The sequence below is a fragment of the Camponotus floridanus genome, unplaced genomic scaffold (genome assembly GCF_003227725.1).
Source record: "Camponotus floridanus strain SB8 unplaced genomic scaffold, Cflo_v7.5 scaffold42, whole genome shotgun sequence".
In the NCBI taxonomy this organism is placed as follows: Eukaryota; Metazoa; Arthropoda; class Insecta; order Hymenoptera; family Formicidae; genus Camponotus; species Camponotus floridanus.
The window spans coordinates 737,170-762,068 of record NW_020229570.1 but is presented as its reverse complement, the minus strand read 5'-3'; the positions used below and the strand labels follow the sequence as shown (position 1 = coordinate 762,068).

General features: G+C 28.7%; 1 protein-coding gene across 1 annotated transcript in view; it reads left to right on the top strand.

Moving 5' to 3' along the window:
• The first annotated feature begins 6,522 nt into the window (after positions 1–6,522).
• LOC105254557 (adult-specific cuticular protein ACP-22) overlaps positions 6,523–24,899 on the top strand; it is a 57,351-nt gene continuing 38,974 nt past the window's right edge. The window contains exon 1 of the mRNA XM_011263315.3: positions 6,523–6,776. Within this exon, the coding sequence (XP_011261617.1) occupies positions 6,720–6,776 (57 nt within the window). The 5' untranslated portion in view covers positions 6,523–6,719. The remainder of the gene's footprint in view (positions 6,777–24,899) is intronic.

Below are 24,899 nucleotides of genomic sequence, written 5' to 3'. Positions count from 1 at the left end.
TCATTAGTTGATTATAATTATTTTTCAACTTAAATTTATACAACAAAAGATTTATCTCTCGAAATATATTCCTAGAAATCAATCAAGTTTTTGCAAGATATTTTTGTATTTAAAATTATTCTAAAGAGAAAAGAACTAATTATAAATTTATCACAAAAGAGTTACTACTAAAATATTAAAAATATAAACGAAAAATAAATTTTTTGCAATACTCGGTATACTAAAAATCATATGTAAAAGATAGACATAAATATAAATATAAAGAAACCGCTATACTTATTGTTGTACTTTGTTACAGGAGAAAACTCGTAAATATTTATACATATACAGGTATATGCATGGTATACGACATAGAGAAGGTATAGAAACTCGAGTAGAGCTCGCTAAAAATCGCCGATCCACGTAACTGTGACACTACGTGCTCAAAATGTCGCAACTTCGAGAAATCCGTGTGTATGTGCGCCGAATTTTTGAAAAAGAGATGACCCTAGATGACTGCAATAATTTGGAAATGTTTTGCAGTAATGTCAGGCTCATGTAATTTCACAAATATATATCATAAAATAACAAAATCTGTTAATACGTATATTTGGATTAACTAGAGAACAAAAGAAAAAATTAAATAATATTATCATCGAAAAGATGTCTAATGTGTCTGTCCGATAAAATAAAAAAGATTTACTCGAAATTTTTCAAGAAAGAAATATTCTTTATTTTCTCGAAAGAGCTTTTTCTCTTTTATGAATATTTATTAACAACGTTAGAATAACGTTGTTAGATTGTTTCTATCTTAAAAGATACATTCAAAATTAATAAAACGTCAATTTAGTATTCGTTAACGAAGATTTAGGAGAGATTTTTTTTTCAGTAGTTTCTTTTCTTTGGCAGATGGCCAATTTCATCGAGCTTTCTCAAGACATATAACATCCGTTCAACCTTTTGCTTTTATCGATATCCGCTGACAATTATTAAATTACTTCCATTTATAATAAGCTGTTGGTAATTGATAAAACATTAATCTACCGTTTGTGAACAGGAATATCAGGAAAACTTGCTAAAATTTGACATGGCACATAAATACAACTTAATGACTTAAAATGCAACTAGGACAACTTCTTGCATAAAATCGATTGATTCTATTATAACTTCTCAGCATGGAATATGCGTTGTATTAATTACAATTAAATTATTATTATCCCTTTTGCAAGAAAATGTTGAATACCTACGTATCTTTATTCTTTTACAGAAATTTGATATTATGTTAATTTTAATCTGAGAATTCCTGGAATCGCTGTGTAAATACATGTATCTGCGTTTATATCACATTACAGTTATTATAGTCAATAAGCAAATTTAACAAATTGTAACCCTTCTCTCTCTTTTCATCTGAATATATATTATTATGGCTCAAATTACAAATATTACAAATTATCAATTTACAACGCTAATCGAGACTTTCGTCATTTACATCAGCGAACATTGTTCAGATATCGATATTATATTCTGTTACAGTAAAATAAATTACAATTCGGCACAAGGGTTGTTACGAGAATATTAAATTATTAACGATTTAACACGGGTGGTTGGTGCCGAAACCACCGGGGGCGGGACGTTTATAAAATCCTAGAAGCCCTCGAATGTAATCGCGCTTTTAATGAGGTACTCTCGCTATTTTTAAACGTTTGCGCGTATTAGCATACTCCACCGCATTTGCATCGCATTTGCATTTTATCCGTGCTGCGGCAAGAGTCACACGATTACGTACTGCCTTACAAAGTTATTACTGCATTTCAAAATGTGGATGTACAATGATATCTTTAAGGTGGCTGTTAATATTAACTACCTATTTCTAATCTCTTTCTCTTTCGTATAAAATAATAAAAAAACAAATGTTTGCAAAAAAAATATAATTGATTTTATTTAATTTATTAACTAACGACCCTAAACTGATGAGATATTTATTATTGAGAATATATTGGCAGTGATATGTATGTATAATAATAAGCTTTCTAAATTGCATTTGACATCAAAGTGAATTCTGTGAAATTATATGTTAATTATATGAAATTATATGTTATGAAATGGGATTTATTACATACACAATGCATTTGGCCATTATTTTGCATATACATCAAAAATTTGTAAAGTTGGAATTGCTTGAATATACTATGTTTGAGTAGTTTACTTTTAATACTTATACTAAAATTTTAATCTCTAACAGAAAATTTAATATTTATAATACAATGCATATTAAAGTAAAAAAAAATATATAAAAAAAGTCAATATTAATAGTCAATTTTCAAAAGTCAATGTATAATAGTCTAATTTTCAATTACTTTTCACATTTTCTGTAAATAAAATTTCTTTCTATATACAATATATGTAGGTATGTATATGTATATACGTATATATAACTTTTTATAATAGTGAGTAAAATTTAATTTTTATTCACAATACACGAAAATCGACGAAAAGATTATGAGAAACGTTTACTGAATTGAAACGTAATAAACATTATATTTATGTGTCAGATAATATCGATGAAAGCAATTAAATACTCTAAAAAACATAGAGATTTCAAAATCTAATACACACATACACACTTATGTATTCTACATACCTAAAATTCAACACCGATAAATGATAGAAGAGAAAGTGGGGCATAGCTAATTCGAACCTAATACAGTTTCGGAAATGAGCTATTAATAATTTGTGGCGAATGCGCAACATTTAGCATCTGAGGCATTGATGAACTTTGTCAAAGATTCAATCTCCAATCAGTGAGCAAATCACACGAAATAAGGTCGCATGAGTATGAAAATTTGAAAGCACCGTAAAATTACTACGCAAATGCGATAAGATGATGGAGGTAATTCGTGAAATGCAAAATTTATTAAGCGCAATTAAATTTGTACGCGATAAGCGTTTACATGAGTTTATTATAAATTAAATTATACTTAATTTGTATTTTTATTGTTTTATTGAAATGTAGTATTCTTATGTAAAAATTCATTTAAAAAGAAAAGCGAAATCTAAGCGAAAATATATCTAATATAGAGAAAAAAAGAATAAAAAAAAATTGCTACAAATCTCTTTTCGAACAAAAATTGTTAAGAATTATTTTCTCTGCTCTTATCGCAGAGAAAATGTGATAACGGAAAATGTTATAACGCGCAGAAAAGATACTATAACAGCGACGTGAGACGAGGATATCGATTGAATCTTCCGGTTCTCTATTCTCATCGTGCACGAAAGAACTCTCGCAACATCATTATCCCTTATATATATTTTTTGCATTTTTTTGCATTTATATCGATAATAAATATAATGTTTTAGACAATGCTTGATATATTCATCGAGAATCGTAAAAATTTAATAAATCAAAATTTGGCCAATGGATTCGCCGTTGATTAACATTAGATTCGAGTGCATCCGAAGAGGTGCGCGCGTCAAGGGATTATGAATAATTACAAGGGCATAAAAAAGAGAGAGAGAGAGAAAGAGAAAGAGAAAAAGAGAGAGAGAGAAGAGAAAGAAAGTAGGGTAGAAAAATCGAACAGATCCGGTCACTTGCCCATAGGTGTTGGAAAGAACCACCCAGCAGAGTTGACAGAAAGAGTTGGTTAGTTGAAACGAGTACATGCACCGACTTTATGATGTTTTTTGATGCGACAGCACGATCGTCGCGTTTACGCCAAAGAGATGGAGCGGAAATGAACTCGAGAGTGCAGCTTCCTATTCGCTTTTCAGACTCCTGTTATAGAACGGACAGAGAAGTGCAGAAGGACGTCGCGTTACGACAACAATGTCTCCAAACGTATGCACGCCATTTTCACAGAATACAGCTGAATTATGAATCGGTCGAGTTCATTCTCGTCTCACTGATTGTCATCGTGCAAATACTAACTCTATCTCCTTGCATCTCCCCATCACGAAAAAATAATTCGAATGTATGACATAATTAAATGCTAATTTACTGCAAATTTATTGCTCTAATTTCAAATTTATTGCTTTTCCCAATTAATAGGAAATTGATATGAAAGATAGGAATGTTGATATTATGTTAGTACTCCAATTATCCAAAATTGTAGCAAATTCTATATAAAATGGAAATATACCAGAATTAATTGTTCATTTAATGCTTAAAGAAATATTTAATTTTTATAAATAAATTTATATGGAATATTATGTAACTATAATCTTATAAATATGTAAATATAACACACAGAAATATTATATAATCATTACATCAATTAAATGATCAAAAATAAGAAGTATTAAGATTGATGTCAAATTATTTTTCGAATTAATATATCTCCTATTATATCCTAATACATCCTATATAATTCTAAATATATTATTCCCGAAAAAAATAAAAAATAATAAAAAAATTTATTATGTAAGCATTAATTTCAAAAGTGGTATATCTTGAGAGCAATTAATTTAAAAAACGTTTTAATAAAATCAAAATAGCTCAAATTATGTCATACATCGGAATTCGATTTTTTATAATCAAAAATAATAAATACATAAAAATAATAAATACATTTATCATTAATCTTACCGTAAATGAGAATCATACCTCGTAAACAAATTATTTAGGATTGGCATTCTATATTCTTAATTTAAATACTACTATTTAAAATATAAACAATTTAAATATTTTCACATGATTTAAATATCGCATTACTGTAATTTTATAATTTTATTTATACTGGATATCTCTCTGTGATATAATTAATTACTAAATGCTCCAGATTATCTCAAAATTAAAATAAAACTCAAAAATTAAATCTCAAATAAATTAAATCTCAAAATTAAAAATTAAAATAAAAAACAATTTAATATTTACTGATATGATGCTCGATAGAATCGTAGAATATATATTGATTTTTAAAATATAAATTCATGCAAATTATATAAAATGTTCAAGGTAATTAATATTCCCAAAAATAATTATTACACACAATTAAATTATAATTTGTCTATTTAAACAAATATTTAATAAAAAATTTATTTTAATTCAAAAATCAAAATTTACAAATTAAAAGTAATTATTCTGACAAAATTGTCAAGAGCCAAGACACAATTATTACGAATATTAATCGAATAATAATAATCTTTTCGTCTCTCTACGCGTTGCACTACGTTATATTGATATACTGTTAACAATAATAAATAAAGACGCTATTTCATACATATAATCATAAGATTTTATACATCTAACCCAATATAAAATAAAATATACTTCATGTGCGATTAATTATATTAAATGCTATGTGTAAATTGCCATATGTAATATATTTTCTAAATTATATTTAATTTCATTAAAAAATTTAAAAAAATACGTACTTAATGTATATATTTTAATAAAATTGAATAAATGTATGCAATTTGGAATATAATAATTCTTAAAAAGAAAAAAGTTTCTCTTTTCTGCATTTGAATTTACCGCGTCTTCGCTCTTGCCAAATTTTATCGTTAGATAAAATGTTATCTATATAATATATATTATTAGTGTCATAAATTTCTTATTAAATATTTGAAAATAAAATCTACAATATTTTAACCTAACTTTAACATTGCATAATGATAAAGAAAATTCTATTGCAAAGATATCAGCATAATTATTTTTAAGAATATTAATTAATAAATTAACATAGAGTTAAATTACTCACTTTTCTGAAGTTCCCTGTCGTTGTATGATGTCGCTCCTCGGATTTCTTCTTCTTTTCGGATGTGGATGTGTTTGTCCTTTTCAGAGCTCACCAACACTCACTCGCGAAAAGGATTAATTACGATCGCCCGACACTTTACGGAGCACTCCCGACATATTAGTCACATACTTTATTTTATGTTACATCCAGAAAATATAATTATAGTCACATAATCCGCTCACCACTGGCATACTGCGCGACGAAATTCATACATCATATGTTGCAAAATTCAAAGATCTTGTCATCAAACTAATATGGCGTTCTTTATGCAATGCCACCTATGTGTGGCATCTCGAAATACGACACGTATGCAGGAGACGCGATCATTTCGTAGGCGATTATTAGTTAACACGTATTATTAAATTTTATTACGAATTTTCTCAAGTATCGCGTATCAAGCATTGTGCGAATTCGATCTCGCGATTTTCCGATCGGATCTCGAATAGATTAGTTATATATAGTTATAGTTATATACAATTTATAGTTATATACGATAGTACGTAAAGTAAAATTAGTTTCAAAAGAGAAAAATTGTGTCAAAAATTACGAAACGTTGCCAGAAATTTCATCGATAAATAACATACACGAATAACACGTCTTACATGTACGAACGTTAATCGAATAATAATAATCTGTCTTCGTGCGCGTCGTCCTCCGTGTCTTCTTTCTGTGCTTGTGTTGCGTAGCGAGACGCGCACGCATCCCCACTCCGCACGCCGCATACCAAGTTAGTGACGTAGCGCGTCATGTGATTAGCGCGTCACTATTTTTTGCGCGTAATCGTAAGATTTGTCTCAGTCTCTCAACGCGCAATATAAGGTAAAATATATTTCGTGCGTGATTGACTATATTAAGTGCTCCACGTGTAAAATGCCAGGCGATCGTGATATTGTAGTAATTAGTGCGTGCGTGATCGTAATTAATTGTTTTCGCGAGTGAGTATTGATGAGCTCTGAAAAGGACAAACACATCCTGTGTATATGTATATGAAAGCAGCAAAAGATGGGCAATGCAAGGGGAAAAGAGGAAGCATCGAAGAGTCAGCAAAGCAACTATCGAGTGAGTAGTTAATAATACGTTAATTTATTATTTGTAAAATTAACTTCTCGCTGATATTCGCGCTATAGTGGCTCGTGTTTTGTACTACATATATTTTATAATATTTATAAAATATTCTAAAGCTTATTTTGGAGTGTTTGATAAAATATTTCTAATTAATAATTTTGTGTAAATCTATAAAATATATATGTTTTGCATATTTCTTTTATTTATAAGATTTATAAAATCCTTTTGATTATTCATATAAGAATTATAAATTTCAATTTTCTTATTATAATTTACGTAAACTTTTACATATGTACGTGCACATATAAAAGCAAAATTAATACCGAAACAAAAAAAATAATCAAAAATGAATTACGACGCTAATTTTGACATACTAATGTCGAAATATATTGTCACTTTTATTTACTATAAAAAACGTTTATAAAATATTCTAAATCTTATTTTTAAATATTTGATAAAATATTTATAATTAATAATTTTATATGGATATAGAGAAAATATGTTTCGTACATTTTTTGTTTATAATAAAATATTCTAAATCTTATTTTGAGATATTTGATATAATATTTATAATTAATAATTTTATATTACATATATAAAATATGTTTCTTGTAAATTTTTTTATTTATAAAATTTATAAAATTTTTTACATTACTTGTATAAGCTACTTGTAAAATTTTTTACATTACTTGTATTGTTATAAATATCTTGTTATTTAATTATAAATATTTCTTTTTTTCTTGTTATAATTTTTCTTATTTATATTTACATAAGCTTTTGTATATGTATATGTACATATAAAAACGCAATTAATACCGAAGTAGAAAAAGTTTAATCAAAAATGAATAATCAACTACTACTATTAATTTTGATCTAGAAATATATTATCAATCACAAAAATATTGTCAGTTTTATCTATTTTTTAGTTTAAAAGATTTTTAGAAACGTTCCATATAATCATTCTACTCCGTTGAATCGAAATTTTTTCACTTATACAACATTTCGCGAATGCCGTTTCTGTTCCTAACTGGAGATGATCTAACGCAGCGTTAAAATGCTTAAAACGCGTTGAAAACTCGCTTTTTTGGACCTTTACTGGTCCATTTACGTCGCAATATATTGTCGCTCTTTCGCGTGTGTGGGAAATAAAGTAAATATTGAAATTGTACGTCCACTATCGTCCGTCTGCTAGCGTGTGATCACGAACACGGTTGAATTCTTTTGAGCGTGCACATCCGGCAAATCCGAAAATCCGATTTTCGTCGACGAGTAGCCTACGAACAGCCGATCGAAAAATGCGATTCTGTAAGCTTTTACGTAATATCACACGCTCAGATCCTAGAACAGTCATAGTCACGGAATATGACGCTTAACGTAGCTCCATATACCCCTGGCGGAACGACCAAACTTTTCAAGGGACATAAATTCGCAGCGCGACTTCAAGACGTTCATAAACGCCTCGCCTACGTTTCGCACGATTTACGAATGTCCTAATGAATTTATTAACGTATAAAGTTTAAAGGAAATAATGATATAATTTCGCGAAAGGATATATGCATTTCGTACGAAAAACGAACTTAAACATTCTTTCGTTTTATCTTTTTGTAAAAGCTACTTAATTAATAAACGATAATTCTTGTATTTTAAAATAGCAACAATTATTTATTGACTTGCTATGATAAATATCTATGAATAATAGCACTTTGAATATTAATTTATAATTACAAAAAATGATTATTAAAAATAAGACATTAAAAATGAAAAATCTGACGAAAAGATATAATAATAATTTCTCTGCTAAACAAGTATATATAAAAGATTTATTCAAAGTCAGCACTCTTCGAGTTCAGCAAAATGCTTCGACATCAAAATGTCGAAAAAGATTCATTCAAAAGGAAAAGCATTACATTACGATCACATTTTGTAGCTATGTATGCCTTGTAAGTTGCTGTAAAAAGAACGTAAAAAGTTTGGTACATAAATCTAATTTTTTTTACTTCACTTGACAATAATGCGTTTGCTTCTTCATAGAAGTCTTCTTCAACAAATTGAATAATTTTATTAAATTATATAAAATTATAATTATTATGTATAGCACAATAGTTTGAAAACCATATAAAAATACTAAACATGTAAAACACTTGTCAAAATTATTTTTTAAGATATACAAAACAATTTCAATAGAACAATAGAGCAATTAAAAATTCATTATTAAGAAAAATTAATATTTTTTTCTTATGCTTATTCTTGAAGAATGCTTATTGAAATTTATTATTATCATTATTGTATTGATAATTACTAGTTATGCATTACTGCTAAATGTGACTTTACTTTTATTCGATAATATAGATGATGCATAATAAAAAATAGTGGTGCAACAACAATTTTCTTCATCGAAAAATTAAAAAAAAATATATTAAATTTTTTGAAATATCTTTATATTTATTTTTTATTATTAGCATCATTTTTATTTTTAATGTCGTACATATATATATATATATATTGATATCTGTTAAAAAATAAAATTTTTCATTCTGATTAGTTCCAAAATAATGTAGCAAAAGTAAAATATAGTTAGATTCGTTAGAACCTCGAATAAATTCCCGAATAAAAGTTTTGAATAAAGTTAAAAATTCCCTTTTCTAGAGTTCCATTTGTATAGAAAAAAAGTTTTGATCATTTCCGAATGCATATCCTCGCTTTATCTCACTAGTGTGCCAAAAACTTTTTACATGCGTACATATCGATTCGACAAATAGGAAAAAATATCAAAAAATTAAACAAAAACTGTGGTTAAACCGTTATGAAATGATATGAAATAAATATATATATATATATATATATATATATATATATATATATGAAATACTTTTGAACATGTCTTACTTTATGTAGTAGCAAAATATATAAAATCTCATTTCTCGATCATGCACACAATGTCATTTTCTTTGTATGTGGACAAGTAGGACATGTGAAATAGATGAAAATGCAACATATAAAAGGTATTAAAAATAATATAATAATAAAATAATAATGTAATAAAAATAATATAATAAAATAATAAAGTGAAGAAATTTTACATTATATCTACTCAAATAAAGTAGTAAAACTTATAAATAAACATACACAATATATAATTTCAAGAAATAATGCGTATAAAAAATAAATTGTAGTACACAGCTAATATAAAAAAAATAAAGTCCAATAGTTTAATTAATAATAATACTCGTAATAAGATTTGGAAAAGCTCCAAGGCACTAGGCATAAAAGAGATTCATCTAGATAACAAAATTTTCGAAGCAAAACTTTGTCAAAATGATCGATGCGTTAAAAGATGATGGACGAACAGTTGTTTCGGCCGTCAAGACGTAAGTAAAGAAGCTAAAAAAGCGCAAACTTCTCACCTGCATTGTAACTCACGGAACATAGGGAGTTGCATGAGAAGGAATTGGATACAAAATGTACATTTTACCCAACAACGTCGAGATGTAACGAACATACAAGGTCAATATAAACGATGCAAGATTGATGCTTGCTCTGGTATTCAGTGCGCGAAACGAGAAAACGGGCGGAACCGATATCAGGTGATTGAAAGGACGGCAAGAGGTATAAGGCGAAAATTCAGAGGTCGATTCTCGGGGACGAGCGGGCGTGCCGGGCGGCGTTCGATTTCAAAGCGGACTGCGAAAAAGTGTCTTTGACAGTTTCGCTATATAGAGCCGGTCGTTAGGCGACCGGCGTCGCACGGATTTTACGGCGAAGTCGCGAGGAATAAATGACGCCGAGTAGCGAATAAGCACGTTCCCTTTCCCTTCCTCCCTTCTCCCTTTGTCTAGAGTATAATTGCGATAAATCCGCGTTCGCAGCCGTGCCCGCGGATACGGGTCATGCTGATAAATTGCGTCGCGCGCGCGTTCGAGGGCGACGAGAAAAGCGCGGGCGGCACGGTGGATTTAGAAGAGGGAAAAATTGTGAAAAAGAAGGGTGAAAGGTGGGAGGAGGGAAAGAAAACTGAGGGAGAAGTAAGAAATGCCTCAGTTTCTGATATTATACGGAAGTAAACGCTCGCTGGTAACGACTAGAAAAGACATGAAAAAAGGAATCGGTGGTTAGATGGCTGGCACAACCGTGGTCTTTTCGCATCCCACGGAGAGCCGTGATGATGTTCGCGGTTGTCTCGAGGAGATGTTTTTTCGAGGACGGGGATCTTGGAGGATCGCCGACGCCATATCTGTCATCTGTAACGTGTCGTGAGAACGGACGGAAAACGGCTTCGTACGAACGCTTTTGACGTATTTTTCTTCATACTTTAAAGAAAACATAATGCTGGCAAACAAAATCGTTATACCTGAAGCATCACTGTAGCAAGTATAATATTAAAAGCGGTATTTTTAAAATTATTGTCAGTATTAAATAACAATAGAGAAATATTATACGTAACTAATATTATCCATAAATATAATTCTGATAAATAACGATGTGTATATAATGCGTATAAATGAGATGCATATTGATAAATCTTTATATTTCAAATGTAAAATTTTTCAGTAAAAAGATTAAAATAAGCGTTGGAAATTTCCTCCGTTGTTATTTGATAAATAATATATTGTCCCCGATACAGATAATATATAATAATGACATATTAATGACAAAAATGAGTCTCATATTGTTGGTATTTGTAATTAATGATACTGTAACACATACACAAACTAGCAAATACAACATGTACAAATCGGAAAACCCGTGCCATTCGTCAGAAACAACCGAAGCAGAAGAACGGTTAATATATGGAGCATCGAAAATAGTTTCGCTTTCTCTGGTTATAAATATCAGGAGACAAAATTTAGCTGACGTCTAACCTACTTTACGAAACACCTTGAAAAACAGAAAACGCGCGCAGAAATGTTCGTGATAAATAATGTTTTGATATCCTCCACACGTAACGACGACAGGATAGTGTCGGCCCCCGCGGTTTAAGGACGTTTTTCGCCCCCTACATCTCCGGCGCACGATTCCAATGAGTTTGCTGCTCCGCCTGCACCCTCATCCCTTGTTTATCACTCTGCCCCTGACGGATAATCTTCTTATCCCGCTCCTCTCCGTCTTTTAACCCCCTCCCCCCTTCTATCTCTCTCACTCTCTCATCCCATGTTCTTTCATCGCCCGCGTGCACAAACTCCACCAACAAAGTCCGCCGTGTCTCCTACGGTCTCAGCAACAGACGCTGCACGATCGTTTCAACTCGGGGAAACTGCCATTGAAAGTTAGCGCCCAGCAATAAGGAGAAAACAAGGAGAAGGACGTAACGATCCGTCGGTAGAAAATGAGCGGTGTATCCTGCCGCTTTCTTGGAAGAAATGATCGGCGCCATCGTCGTGAGAAGAAAGCCGTCCTCGGAATTGGGTACATTGTCTGATAATATGGTCTCCTTTACTACTGATCGACGAACAAAGCGCGCATTCCGCGCCTTAAGGTGTCCTTAACCTTCGGTTCATTTTTCCCTTGCGAAACTCAATCAATTAATTTTTTTTAAGTTACAAGTTATCTTATTATATATATGAGAAAAATATATTTTAACAATAAATAATTGTTTTAATTACATATGATTTCTATGAAAAAAATTAACAAATATGTAAATAACTCTGCAAGGTTATAATATATTTTAATTTGAATTTTAGAATACTATACTATAAAAGTTATCATAAAAACTAACACAATAAATATGTCCAAAAAATTGCTTTTTTATAACTCTAACACAAAAATATAAATTTCTTAATGCTTTTTTCAATATGTTAAGTATTTAGAAATAAAAAACTATAACATGTAATTAGGGAAAAATAAATTAAAATAGATTTCTTATAAGATTTTGCCTCTTATATAAACAATTTTCACGGTAAAAAATATTAAAAACTGTATTTCTATTTAATTTTATTGATCTTATACACAATCTTCCACACAATACATTTTTGCGTGCAGTTTGATAAAATCGAATTTATAATAAGTTGTTATAAATTTATGTGATTAATTGAGATTATATAATTCATAAATTGATAAATTTAATGTATAAATATAATTCATCAAATTAATTGAAATTTGTATTATAAAATAAATTTTTTATTGACAACTAAAAACATCAACTTTATATCAATGAATAGAATTTATTTATTTATTTATTTTAAGAATAAAACTTCCGTTTAAATATTTATACGATAAAATTTTTTGCATCACTAAAACCTTTACTTTTGTCAGATATTTTACTGGTATTTACTGGTATTTGGTTAATTATTTATGCACATTAAATATGTACATTGCGTGAAAAATACATTTCTGATAAAATTAAAATGAAATTGGAATGAAACAAGAAACGGAATCAGATTAATTAATGCATCGATTTGCCTTTAGCTAATATCATGAAATTTTATAAAATTTTACAGTGTAGAAATATCGATGCAAATAAGTTATAGCATAATTTTGGAAACATGGGTAAATTATATGTGAAACTGCACGCAAAAATGTATTGTGTGGAAAATTGCGATTATAAGATAAAATTAAATAAAAATACAGTTCAACTGCAAAGAGAAATGATATATATATATATATATATATATATATATATATATATATATATAATACATTAGTAGTATGTATATAAGTGATGAGCGGATTTTAAGATCCATTAGAATTGATAGTTAGTAATAAATAGAAGCACATTTTCAGAAAATATTTAAAATTTTCAATATAAATAAATGAGACATTTTGCATTATATTATAATATTTTGTTAGAGAACAATATTCCAGATGTTCCAGATGTTTCAAAGCTATCAACATTACAATCAAATATCAAGTAGCATTAATAAATTTTAAAACAATATCATATGTATAAAAATTCTCATATTTTAATGGGAAAAATTGAATAATTATTCACGTACTGCTTGTCCACACTTCGAGCCTCTAAAGTTAATTAGACTGTGAACAATGTTGACAAGAGATGAGTATTCATACGCACTGATCAATAAAATACATTTCTCTTTGCGAGAGAAATTGTACATAAGTTTAATCGCTAACTCATAAAAGATACAACATTGATTTGCGTTTGTAAAATCGTGATAATGATTGTAAAAAAATAAATATATTATCGTCCTACTCATGCATCAACAAAAACGAGAAAAAAAGACAAAAGACGATATTGAATTTAATAATACATAACTTTGTTAATAAATATATGGCGCGGGACAACGCATTGTCTGTGCTCGGTCAACAATATATAAAGCCGAGCAATAACTTCGGTGAACCCGGCTATTAATTACCTTAACGGCCATGCTTATATGCTTATCCAAGCGGTCTGCCCTTCTCCCTCGAGACATACGCCCACGTATACTAATAACACATCGACTATGCACTGATGAGTAGCCATACTACAAGGCTGTTTGCATATGTATTTTGCAGAAACGAAATTTGCTCTGGCTCAAAAGAGATAAGGTTTTCACACATACAAGCGCATATATATATTTTCTTTTTATCTTCAATCTAATTTACCAATGTGTACAATTTAAATGCACAGATTATTCAAAAATAATTATATGAGGACATTTATTATTGAAAATATATTTCTAATTTAATTCATGTTCAAGTAAATTAAATAAATTGTATGAAATGGATAAATCAATTTATTATTCAAGTAGCAGAAACTATAATTTAAATTATTTAAACATAATATGTTATATTTCTATTATACAATAATAAATAAATAGTAATTTATTAGTAGTCATTAAATAGTAATTTATTACTATATTTAATATTATTATAATAGACTATGTTTCAGTGTTAATAATTTATCTTGTATAATAATTTATCTTGATTCAGTGATTTTATATTTTATATATATTTCATATATATTTGCTTGCAAATAAATTATAAATTAATAATTAAAAAATCTATTTGCATAATTAATTTCTATAACTCTTTTTAACTTTATAATTTTTTTAACAATAAAATTTAAAAAATTTCGTTTTAATAATAATAAAATAAATTTCTACATAATTTATATATATTTATCATATATTATTACAAATTTCTATAGCATAATAAACGACAATTATTACTGCAATTATTATTACGACATTTTTAATTGCTACAATTGGTTTTAATTTTTATGATTCTTTTTTGTACACATATGTACAAATCCCGACTTAAGCAATGGTACTGAGTAATAATTAGAATAAAAAAAATAGTCTTTCTTCTTTTGAATAACGATCAATAAAATTTATAAAGATATAATTCTACAAATATGATTGTTATTTTGTTACAGTTTTTATTTCTCTTATTATACATAATTTTTCACTATATAATTTTAATATAAATTTCATTACATAATTTTCATTTTTTATAAAAAACAAATTTGTTTCGGTTTTGCTATATGTAGCTTTACTGGTTTCAAGTTTTAGCCATTTTATAAATTTATTCCACCTATATTTAATAAAACAGAGTTAATAAAAGGAATGCATATTAATAATAAAACAAGTAATATTAATATTTAAAGGTAAAATAAAATGTAAAATGATCATAAAAATTTTTATGGCATTGTCATGGACAATGCTTCTGTACTGCTATCTGCGCAGTGATGATTGTAGAAATGTTCTGTCTTATAAATTACTGACATTTACTACTGAAATATCAAAAACTATATGCTATCAGCACTTTTCTCTCTAAAATACATTATTTTACATTTTCTGACTATGAAATCTGGACAAATGTAAAATATATAAGAGCAAAAAATTATTTTTTACAATAATTAAAATAATATTATGCTTGTGCATATGCACATATATATATATGCATATATTGTATGCGTTCTACAAAGTTTACTTTTCAAATATTACATTTATTGTGGGAGATAAATTTAATCTTTATCGAATGAAAGCCATTGTTTTTACGTTTCCCTTAATAATTTGCTAATTTTATTTAGATATAATGTTCGTTACAGACGATTTTTTTGGAAAATTATCAAAGAATAACTGAATGGAAATTGGAAATCATAACAATGGATGATTAGAGATACAGGAATGGAATATACATACATACTTATATAAAAAGAATATTGAAATGTGCACATGTATATAAAAAAGAAAGAAAATGCACTGTAAAGAAAAGATGATGCACTATATCGTGATTGGCGAATGAGAGAAAGGAAGAAAGAGAAAGAAAGAGCCTCAGGCTGTACACAAACTATGTTTGGCAAGCGTAACGATAGGAGATATTTGAATTGGTGCAAACTAACGAACCTATCACCTGTACAGCCAGCCTCAGGTTTGATAGCTTATCCGTAAATAAATCTTATGGCGATATATAAATTTAGCAAATACCTTTTAATCATTATAGACTTCTGAATTCGAAAGAGAAATCTGAATTTCTTCAAGTTTAAATGAAAATATTTATTCAATAAAATAACTTTATTGTTATTTTAACCAGCACAAATATAGAATTTATGAATAAAAATGCAAAGTTTACATTTCTTGTCAAATTTTCTGTTGCATATTGGAAGACATAAAGTAATTAAAGTGACTAAAATGATTAAAAATTGAAAAATTTTAATTTATTTTAACAATTCTAAAATTGTTATAATGATTTCATTAACGTAGTTTATATTCATGATTTTACTGTAATTATTTGTTATGATTTTTTATTATAATTATTAATAATACATTTATTAATTTTTAATAATACATGCAAAATATAGATTGAGTGTATTATATCTCATTAATATTAAAGATCTTTTTTATAGAAGCTAGTTACGAATATAATTTCACATATTTGTTTTAATGAAAAATTGTATAGATATGCATAATAATATCTGTAACTAAATTATATTTATAACATCTTATTAATAAAGAAAAAAAATATTCTTATAATTTAAAAATTTCTCTCTCTCTCTCTCTCTCTCTCTCTATATATATATATATATATATATATATGTATATATATATATATATATATATATATATAATATGGAAAGAGTGATACATTTTAAAACTTTATATAAATATTAAAATTTTTTAAAAATTTATTTAAAATTATCTTTGCAACTCTCATAGATGTATAGATTTAAGATTAATAAATTTAATTGATTCAACTAGCAGAAACGTGGTAAAATTGACCGATGAATCAAAACTATTGTCAAATTAAGTGATGTAATCCGGTTTATAGTTTTCCACACATTTGACATTCATCAGGGTAACATTAAGCCATGGATTATAAAAGAGCATTATGCTGAATAATTAGTATCGATAATTATTGTTGATAATAATTAATATTGATTTTGATAGAGCGATTTATACATACATACATACACACACACACACACACACACACAGATGTATATGCATATATATATATATATATATATATATATATATATAACAAAAATATGGATATAATAAATTATTATTTTAAATTTACATATGGATAAAAATAATTAATATAATGCAATTTAAAAAAACTTTTCATTTAAATAATGTTTATATTAAACTCGAAAGAGAGAAAAAGAAAAATAAATAATTATTAATATTTTTAATAAATAAAATACAATACACACAATTTAATAATATAATAATGAATATTATATTTATAATTATTATTGAATATATAATATGAAGGTAAATAGGATTTCACCTCTCTTTTTTGATTTTTTTTCTCTTTTTTGCAATGGTAAATAAATTTAAAATATTTTATTTTGCTTTTCTCTTTTTATGTATGTAGATATATTATATTTTATATAATATTTTATTCTATTTTCTCTTTATCCAGTATTATCAATCTCTTTTTGAGATATTAAGATCTGCTATTAATTTCCGGATCTACACGTCGACATGTAAAGTGATATCTATTATATGTCATAGCATAACAAAGACCATCAAATCCTTTACACATGAGTCGTCACTTGATCGAAGTTGTCATTGTCGTAAGATCCATTATTTTCTGTTCCAACGCAGGAAGGGTGTTACAATACTTGGCTCCTATAACGCATAAATATATGCCTATATATGTGCCTATATGTGTGTGTGTGTGTGTGTGTGTACGTATGTGTGTGCTTACATATCGCATGTGCGTGTATTATGCGTGTATTATGTAAACGACAAGGACAGACGTTGCATACAACATTGATAAATTGTTCTGTTTTATATCATTGAACATCCAAAAGAGAGTTAGGGAAAGCGCGATCTTCTTTCTCCGTTGGTTGAGTGGAAAATGACGAGATTGAGGGACACACGAAAAGAGAAGGACAGAAATTGTCGAGCTCGACTACGGACTACCGTATAATCTCACTCGCTGACTTTTACGTGGTTTACTTTCTCAAAGAAGCGTATAAAGACATAGGCACGCGAAAAAATTGTAAACAGACCAGGATGAATTGAGTCTAAAACGATTTTATTGGATGTACTCTATTGCGCGCGAAACTAGCAGAACGATCTTTCGCTTTCAGCTCGCAGGTTTCAAAAGATTAGTGCCCACCTAAATAATCATTGTAACTCAATCGTAAATCAATTGTATTAGATTTTTATGTTGCAAATATTAAAAATATATTTTCTGTGAAACTTAGATATATACATTATTCAATAATAATTTAATAATGTTCTGCTATTTAATTCATTATTATGCTATACAGTTTCTTTTAATGTTCAGCTTCTTTAATATGCCAAATTTTTTAGTTTTTGAAAAATACAACCAAATTATTTTTATGCATTCTAAAATGTAGTATTAAAAGAAGACGCGCAAAACATTTTGTATTTGAAAAATAATTTAATATATCTTATTGTATTATCACATTAATATTTGTGTGATGTAATATACATCTACGTACAAATAGTATTTATTAAATTAAACATTTCAATTATATATTATTAAAAAAATAGATATAAAAATATCATTGATATATGTACAAGCTGTTTAAATAACGCAATCTTTTAATGCCCAAAATCTCTAGTTATATATTTAAAAAAAATGTCTTCTCATTAATAAGGCCTTAATACCACCTTCTTCTTTAGAGATATCCGCTCATTGATTTGGAGTAAGGATCAATAAATTAGGTATCTGGTGGAAGTTACCGTTTGCGAAATCTATATTTAGATTTCGTGTTTGCTTGCCCTCGGTGTGTATGGTGCAGTGATCCATTCGAGTCAGCTCAGAGTAAATTCGTGTCAATTTCTCCTCCCTTCCCTATCTCATCTCTCAAAACAGTAGCGTGTAAATAGTAGCTAATTACGGTCGTCTGTGATAATTTCATGCAGTCTTTTGCATCCCACATTTAACAGTCAGCGTTCCTTTGCCTGCGGCTGGCGCAGTAAATTGCATGCGGTTATGATTGTGCAAATATTTATATGTTACATTCGTACTTGCACGATATTAACGTGGTACCTCCGATAACCAAATTCGCTGTCACTTGGTAAATTTTTATAGTGTGAGATTTATGAGCTACGTGCTTATGTAGGAATTCTCTCGGTGTTATCTATGCTAATATTAAGATATAAAACGTGTTCAATTACATGATAATATAGTATATATAATATATATATTATATATATAATGATAATTTATATCTGTAAACCAAAAACATAGCAATTCGCTTATTTTACTCATCATTTGTATGATTGTACTTTGAATAGATATAGCATATAATATAATCCCGAATCTAATAAATCATCTTCTTGTTTAATTAATTTTAGATCGACGTAGCAAACTTTACAGACAGTTATTATTTATCACAGGTTTTCAAAATTTTCAATCATAAATATAATTTATAATTATTATAATCTCTTTTCAAGTAATTTTTTCAAAAGATTGTTAAAATAAAGTTTACTTGAAATTAAGAAAGAAAAAAAAATTTTATATTTATTTACATGTGCATGTGTATGTCTGAGTCTAATTTTTATATTTATTTACATGTGTATGTCTGGGTACATTTCTATAAAAAGTTAAAAATATCAAATAATTCTTTAATTTTAATTAATACATATTATTTACAGTTAAATTTATTAAATATTAAAGTAATATTTAACTAAATTATTTAATGTTAAATTGTTTTATAACTAAATTATCGGTTTTCGTATATTTGTATCAGACAAAAAACTCTTATATATATATATATATATATATATATATATATATATATATATATATAAGATATTTCGATAAATCTAAAACACATACACATATACTACACATGCACGTTACAAGCACTATGAAATATCTAATATGTAATTAGGGTGCGGAAGTTCGTAAGGTTTCACAGTAAGCCTTTCCAGACGGGCGGTATTTATACGTTAAGATGGTCCAGGGAGACTTATCGTGAAAGTATTTACGATCGGAAACGGGAATTTCCAACTATTATATTTTCAATAGTAAGGAAGAAGATTATGGATTTTTCTGATAATATTAAATATTAACTTATCTTTTCCGCATTGTGTGTACACACATATTCGATGTTATATTTTTACATATATTGCATAAAATAATTATAAACAAAATGTCCATTCCATCATTATTTGCATCGTTTAAATGACTGATTCAAAATTACTAAGAACATTCATCAATTTTCGTTCCTTAATAATAATGTATTCGATATATCGATTATGGTTATTGTACAATTGAGTCTTTGTTTTTATAATAATAACATACAATAGATTTTTTAAAAATAATAACATACAATAGATTCTCCGACATAGAATATAATCGGAATTTATTAGAAACAGATCATTTTAGTAAACTGCAAGTAAAACACAGCAAATTAAAAATTAAAATAGCATGTTAACATTATGTTTAATACTATTTTCGACAAGTATTTTGACTTCTTCAAATCTTATATGTTTGGTAAAAGTCAGAAAACCATCAGAGTTACTTTCATGCATATAAAATGCACGCAATTATCATATAAATTTCTTATATCGATAAAGATCTATTAGAGTTGAAACATTGAAAGGTACATATCATATAATCGAATAAAAGTATCTCATCGAGGCGCTTTCTTCATTTTAAATAGTACAAGAAGATCGTTATTCTTCTCGAAGACGCGAAAGCCTTTTAAGGATCATCTCAGCCCATAGGATGTTGTTCCTTTTGGTTCTTCACGATCTCCTCACACGCTCGGGCCAACGAACGTGCCAGGCGCCACTTAAGCATCCGTCTCACGTATTTTAGCGGTCGCCGATCGTCATTGGACACCTAAAACCGGACGCGACAATTGTTCGGGGAACAATAGCCGGGGTCACGAACAAAGACGAAAAACGAGTGAACAGTGTGCGGAATCGCAGGACTGCGAAGGAGGGAGGAAGTGTCGTGATAAAGAATGATGATAATACGAAGAGAGAAAGAGAACGCAATAAAAAAAAGACGAAAAAGAAAGGGGAAAAAAGAAAGCAAATCCTAGAGAAAAAATAAGTCCGAAGAAAGACCAAAAGGAAAGGGAAAAGGAAAGAAAGGAAGGATGAAAGAGCGGGATGGCTACGCCAGGCTGGCTCGATGCCAACCAATTACGAATGTAAAGTTATGGTAATATTGATATCGAGCGCAAAAAAATGGCCGTAATAAAACCGAGAACGTCTCCACCGTCTTTCTGTCGCTCGCGCCGCGCGTACATTATTCAGAACGTTCTCTCATACATACTCTGAGTGCGCCTATCGCGCGCACAAGATAATTGAAATCCAATATATCTGTCGACCAGGTTGCGAAAAGTCCTCGCGGTTTATTTCAATGCGCCTCTTTCCGCGGGATTTTGTTCGCGACCGTTCGAGTAGATGCAACCACAATAGGGCCAGACAATCTCTCTCGAGATATGCATTACAATTAAATCTTGACTTTTGATTGATGCAAAAACGATCTGCGTCAATGCAAATTTTCAAAAATCATGGCTGAATAATTTATCCGCATAAAAGCATTCGTATACTAATCTGAAAAATTTTATAACGATTTAATCTCGCATTAGTAAATATTTTTATATTAATTTAAATATTAAATAAATTTATTTGTTATAAGTTTTATTTTATAAGTACCTGATGAAACATTGTATATTGCGTTCATATGTTACAAACGTCGCATTTTAGACACATTATAAATTTTTAAACAATACGTAGAGAAATATTCGTGTCAAAACTTGTAATTATTGTCAGTCTGGACATTATTATTGACTGAAAACAGCATGTGCAAATTTCGTCTGTCATTTCAATGGGCGCACTTGTCGTTAAAACCGCTATCGGATTTGCCGTTCAATCCGGTAAACGATTAAAATTGAAAAAGATCTGAACATTTTCCAAGAGAACGTATTATATGTTAATTCTTTCAAAAATAATCGCATTTCGTTACAGATACGTATCAATTATTTGAAACGTTATGTATTTGAAATCATCTATATTTGATCATAAAAATCATATCTGAAAATAAAGGATTTATTATAAAATTCATTTTGGCGTTTTTAAAGCTTAAACCTACCGTCCGCTTCTCGTGATTTTAATCGCGTTTTTATTAATTTTATCATATATAAACAATTTGAAGAACCATATATGCAGTTATTTTATTGTTATGTACAGTATATTTATTATATTATTTATTATTATTATATTAACAATCTTGATATAAAATGTATTTATGCCGCAAACTATATCTTAAAAACGTACATAAAAAATACAGAATTAAAATGATTTGTATATATTTTTATTAGTAATTATATATGTATATATATATATATATATATATATATATATATATATTCTATTATAATATATTTTAATTTTATATTTTAAAAAATATTAAAATACCCTATATATGTATGCATGTTTATTTTTAAGTAAAGGAGAAAATTGGAAATTGATTATGTTACATTAGAATCGTTCAAAAAACGATTTATCTATACATCTATGTGTTAACACATCTCAGAGTTTAATGTCATTATAAAATTTAAACTTTGTTATAAGTATAAAAAAACCATGATAAACTTGTAAACATAATAATCACAAGTTAATAGAGCATATAATTTAAATTATAATTACAATCGTTATTAATTTTAATTATAATTGTCGGTTCTAGAAACATATACATTCGCATCAATGTAGGCCACAAAAAAAGTGAAACTTGACTACAAAGTTTAACTACAAAAATGAATCTATTACTTGATCGCAAAAAGATGGAAAAAAAAACAATATTACACATTTCCTGTGAAATATGTGCACGTATTATTCCATGCCTCGCCGCTCACGATAAGAGCAAACAAGCGCAGCTGCGATGCTTTCTAACGATGCTTGCGTTGTTTGCAATTTTTACGTTTGCATTGCAAATTCATAGCTGCGGCTAAGCAAAGCGAGGCGTTTGCGCCCGTCGGGTTGCGCAATGTGACGCGATTAACGAGCGCTGAGTCGTCGCACATTGCTGGATACACGTGTACGCGATCCCGCCAGCAGCGCATTATAATCCATTAACAATTAACGAACCGCTAATGAAATGGAACGTGCGCCGGTGCTGGGCCCACTGATCGAGAGCCCGATATAGGGCAATCGTTACGAATCCCATTGCGCAATGATCGAATGCATACATGTACAATGTTGCGCTTACTCTAATATTATTGTACACGCCAAGCGAAAATGAAGATAATACTCGCCTTTGCTTATAATATAGATTCTTTTATTTATATAGTTCGTCAGTAGAACAAAAAGAATTCTCTCGACAATTTTTCTTCTCTGTATGTAGGATTTCGATGAAAATGAAATATACAGATATATTTTTTCTATTCATTTTAACAGCCGTGTAGTATCGGAATACGTGACGAAGCAACGTCTACAAGTAATACGGCCATTAAAGACAAGGATCACGTCGACTGCAAATTAAGTTTAAGTCAAACGACGCGTCGGATAAACTTTAGACATGGCTTTTCTCAAGTCCGTGGCTTTTCCCGTCGAAACTCGCATACTATGAGAGAATTCCTTTTCATTTCTCTCTCGTCATCAATCGACAGCGATGAACACATTTGAAATGCAAACTATTCAGAAAATAATCTTTTAAATATAATTTTATTTAAATAAAATGTGTGTGTTGTTTAAAATTCTCTTCCTATTAATAGTAATAGGTCACAAATACGTGTATAGCAATCTAACAAAATCACATTAATACAGTAACATTAATAGTATAACTAATATAATAACATTGATAAAACGTAAGTTTCAAAGTGTGAGAGAAATGTAAATATAATATAATGTAACAAATTCATGATATTTTCATATCTTACTGTCCATATATATAACGAAAGAAATAATTATTTCAATTGATAATATTTCTTTAACGAGAAATATATAAAGATACATTTAAGATATTTATTTCGTTTGTTTGCAATATCGATTGAATATTTTAAGTAAGATTTTAATTTTTTACTCTACAAATAAATCATTATTTTACATTAATTAATTTTAAACAAATAAAAGAAGTAACTTTTATAGATACTTTTTTATTCTGTTTCAAATATATATACTATATTTTGTTCACCTCTCTTCAATCAGCTTATTCGTATGTCTCGAAAATAAAGTTTGCTCGCATTCGTCGGGCGAAACGCACGCCACAGCAAACGAATAATCGAATCAGCCCGTGAACATGCAGAAATTTTATGCAAGTCAAAGTTGCCGAAGGACTATCTCGCCGCCTGCCACGTATTTAATTAATCGAGATTAGCGGAGCGACAGCGTGGTATATTTTGTGCGATTTCGACTCGAAAATCTAATGAAATTATTCGCGGCAGCTAGACACAAAAATTAAGCGAGCTCGTCTGTACGCACTCGCATACGCATTAGCGCGGATGCGTGATATCTCGATGATAGGAGTATTCAATGAGAGGTAAATTGCATTACCACGTTAAGATTAATTCACATTATTATGATACGTAGAGTGCATATCAACCGCAAAATGCGGTTACTAACGGCGGTAATGTTACATTACGCATAATATGATTCGATCTTTGCGTGTCTGCATTCAGGCGAACGCGTTTGCTATTAATTATCTCATATATTGCATAATCGCGAATTAACATCGTGAAAAACTCAAAATTCTTTCAGATTATTGATCTCTTTAATTTCACAAATTTAAAACTTT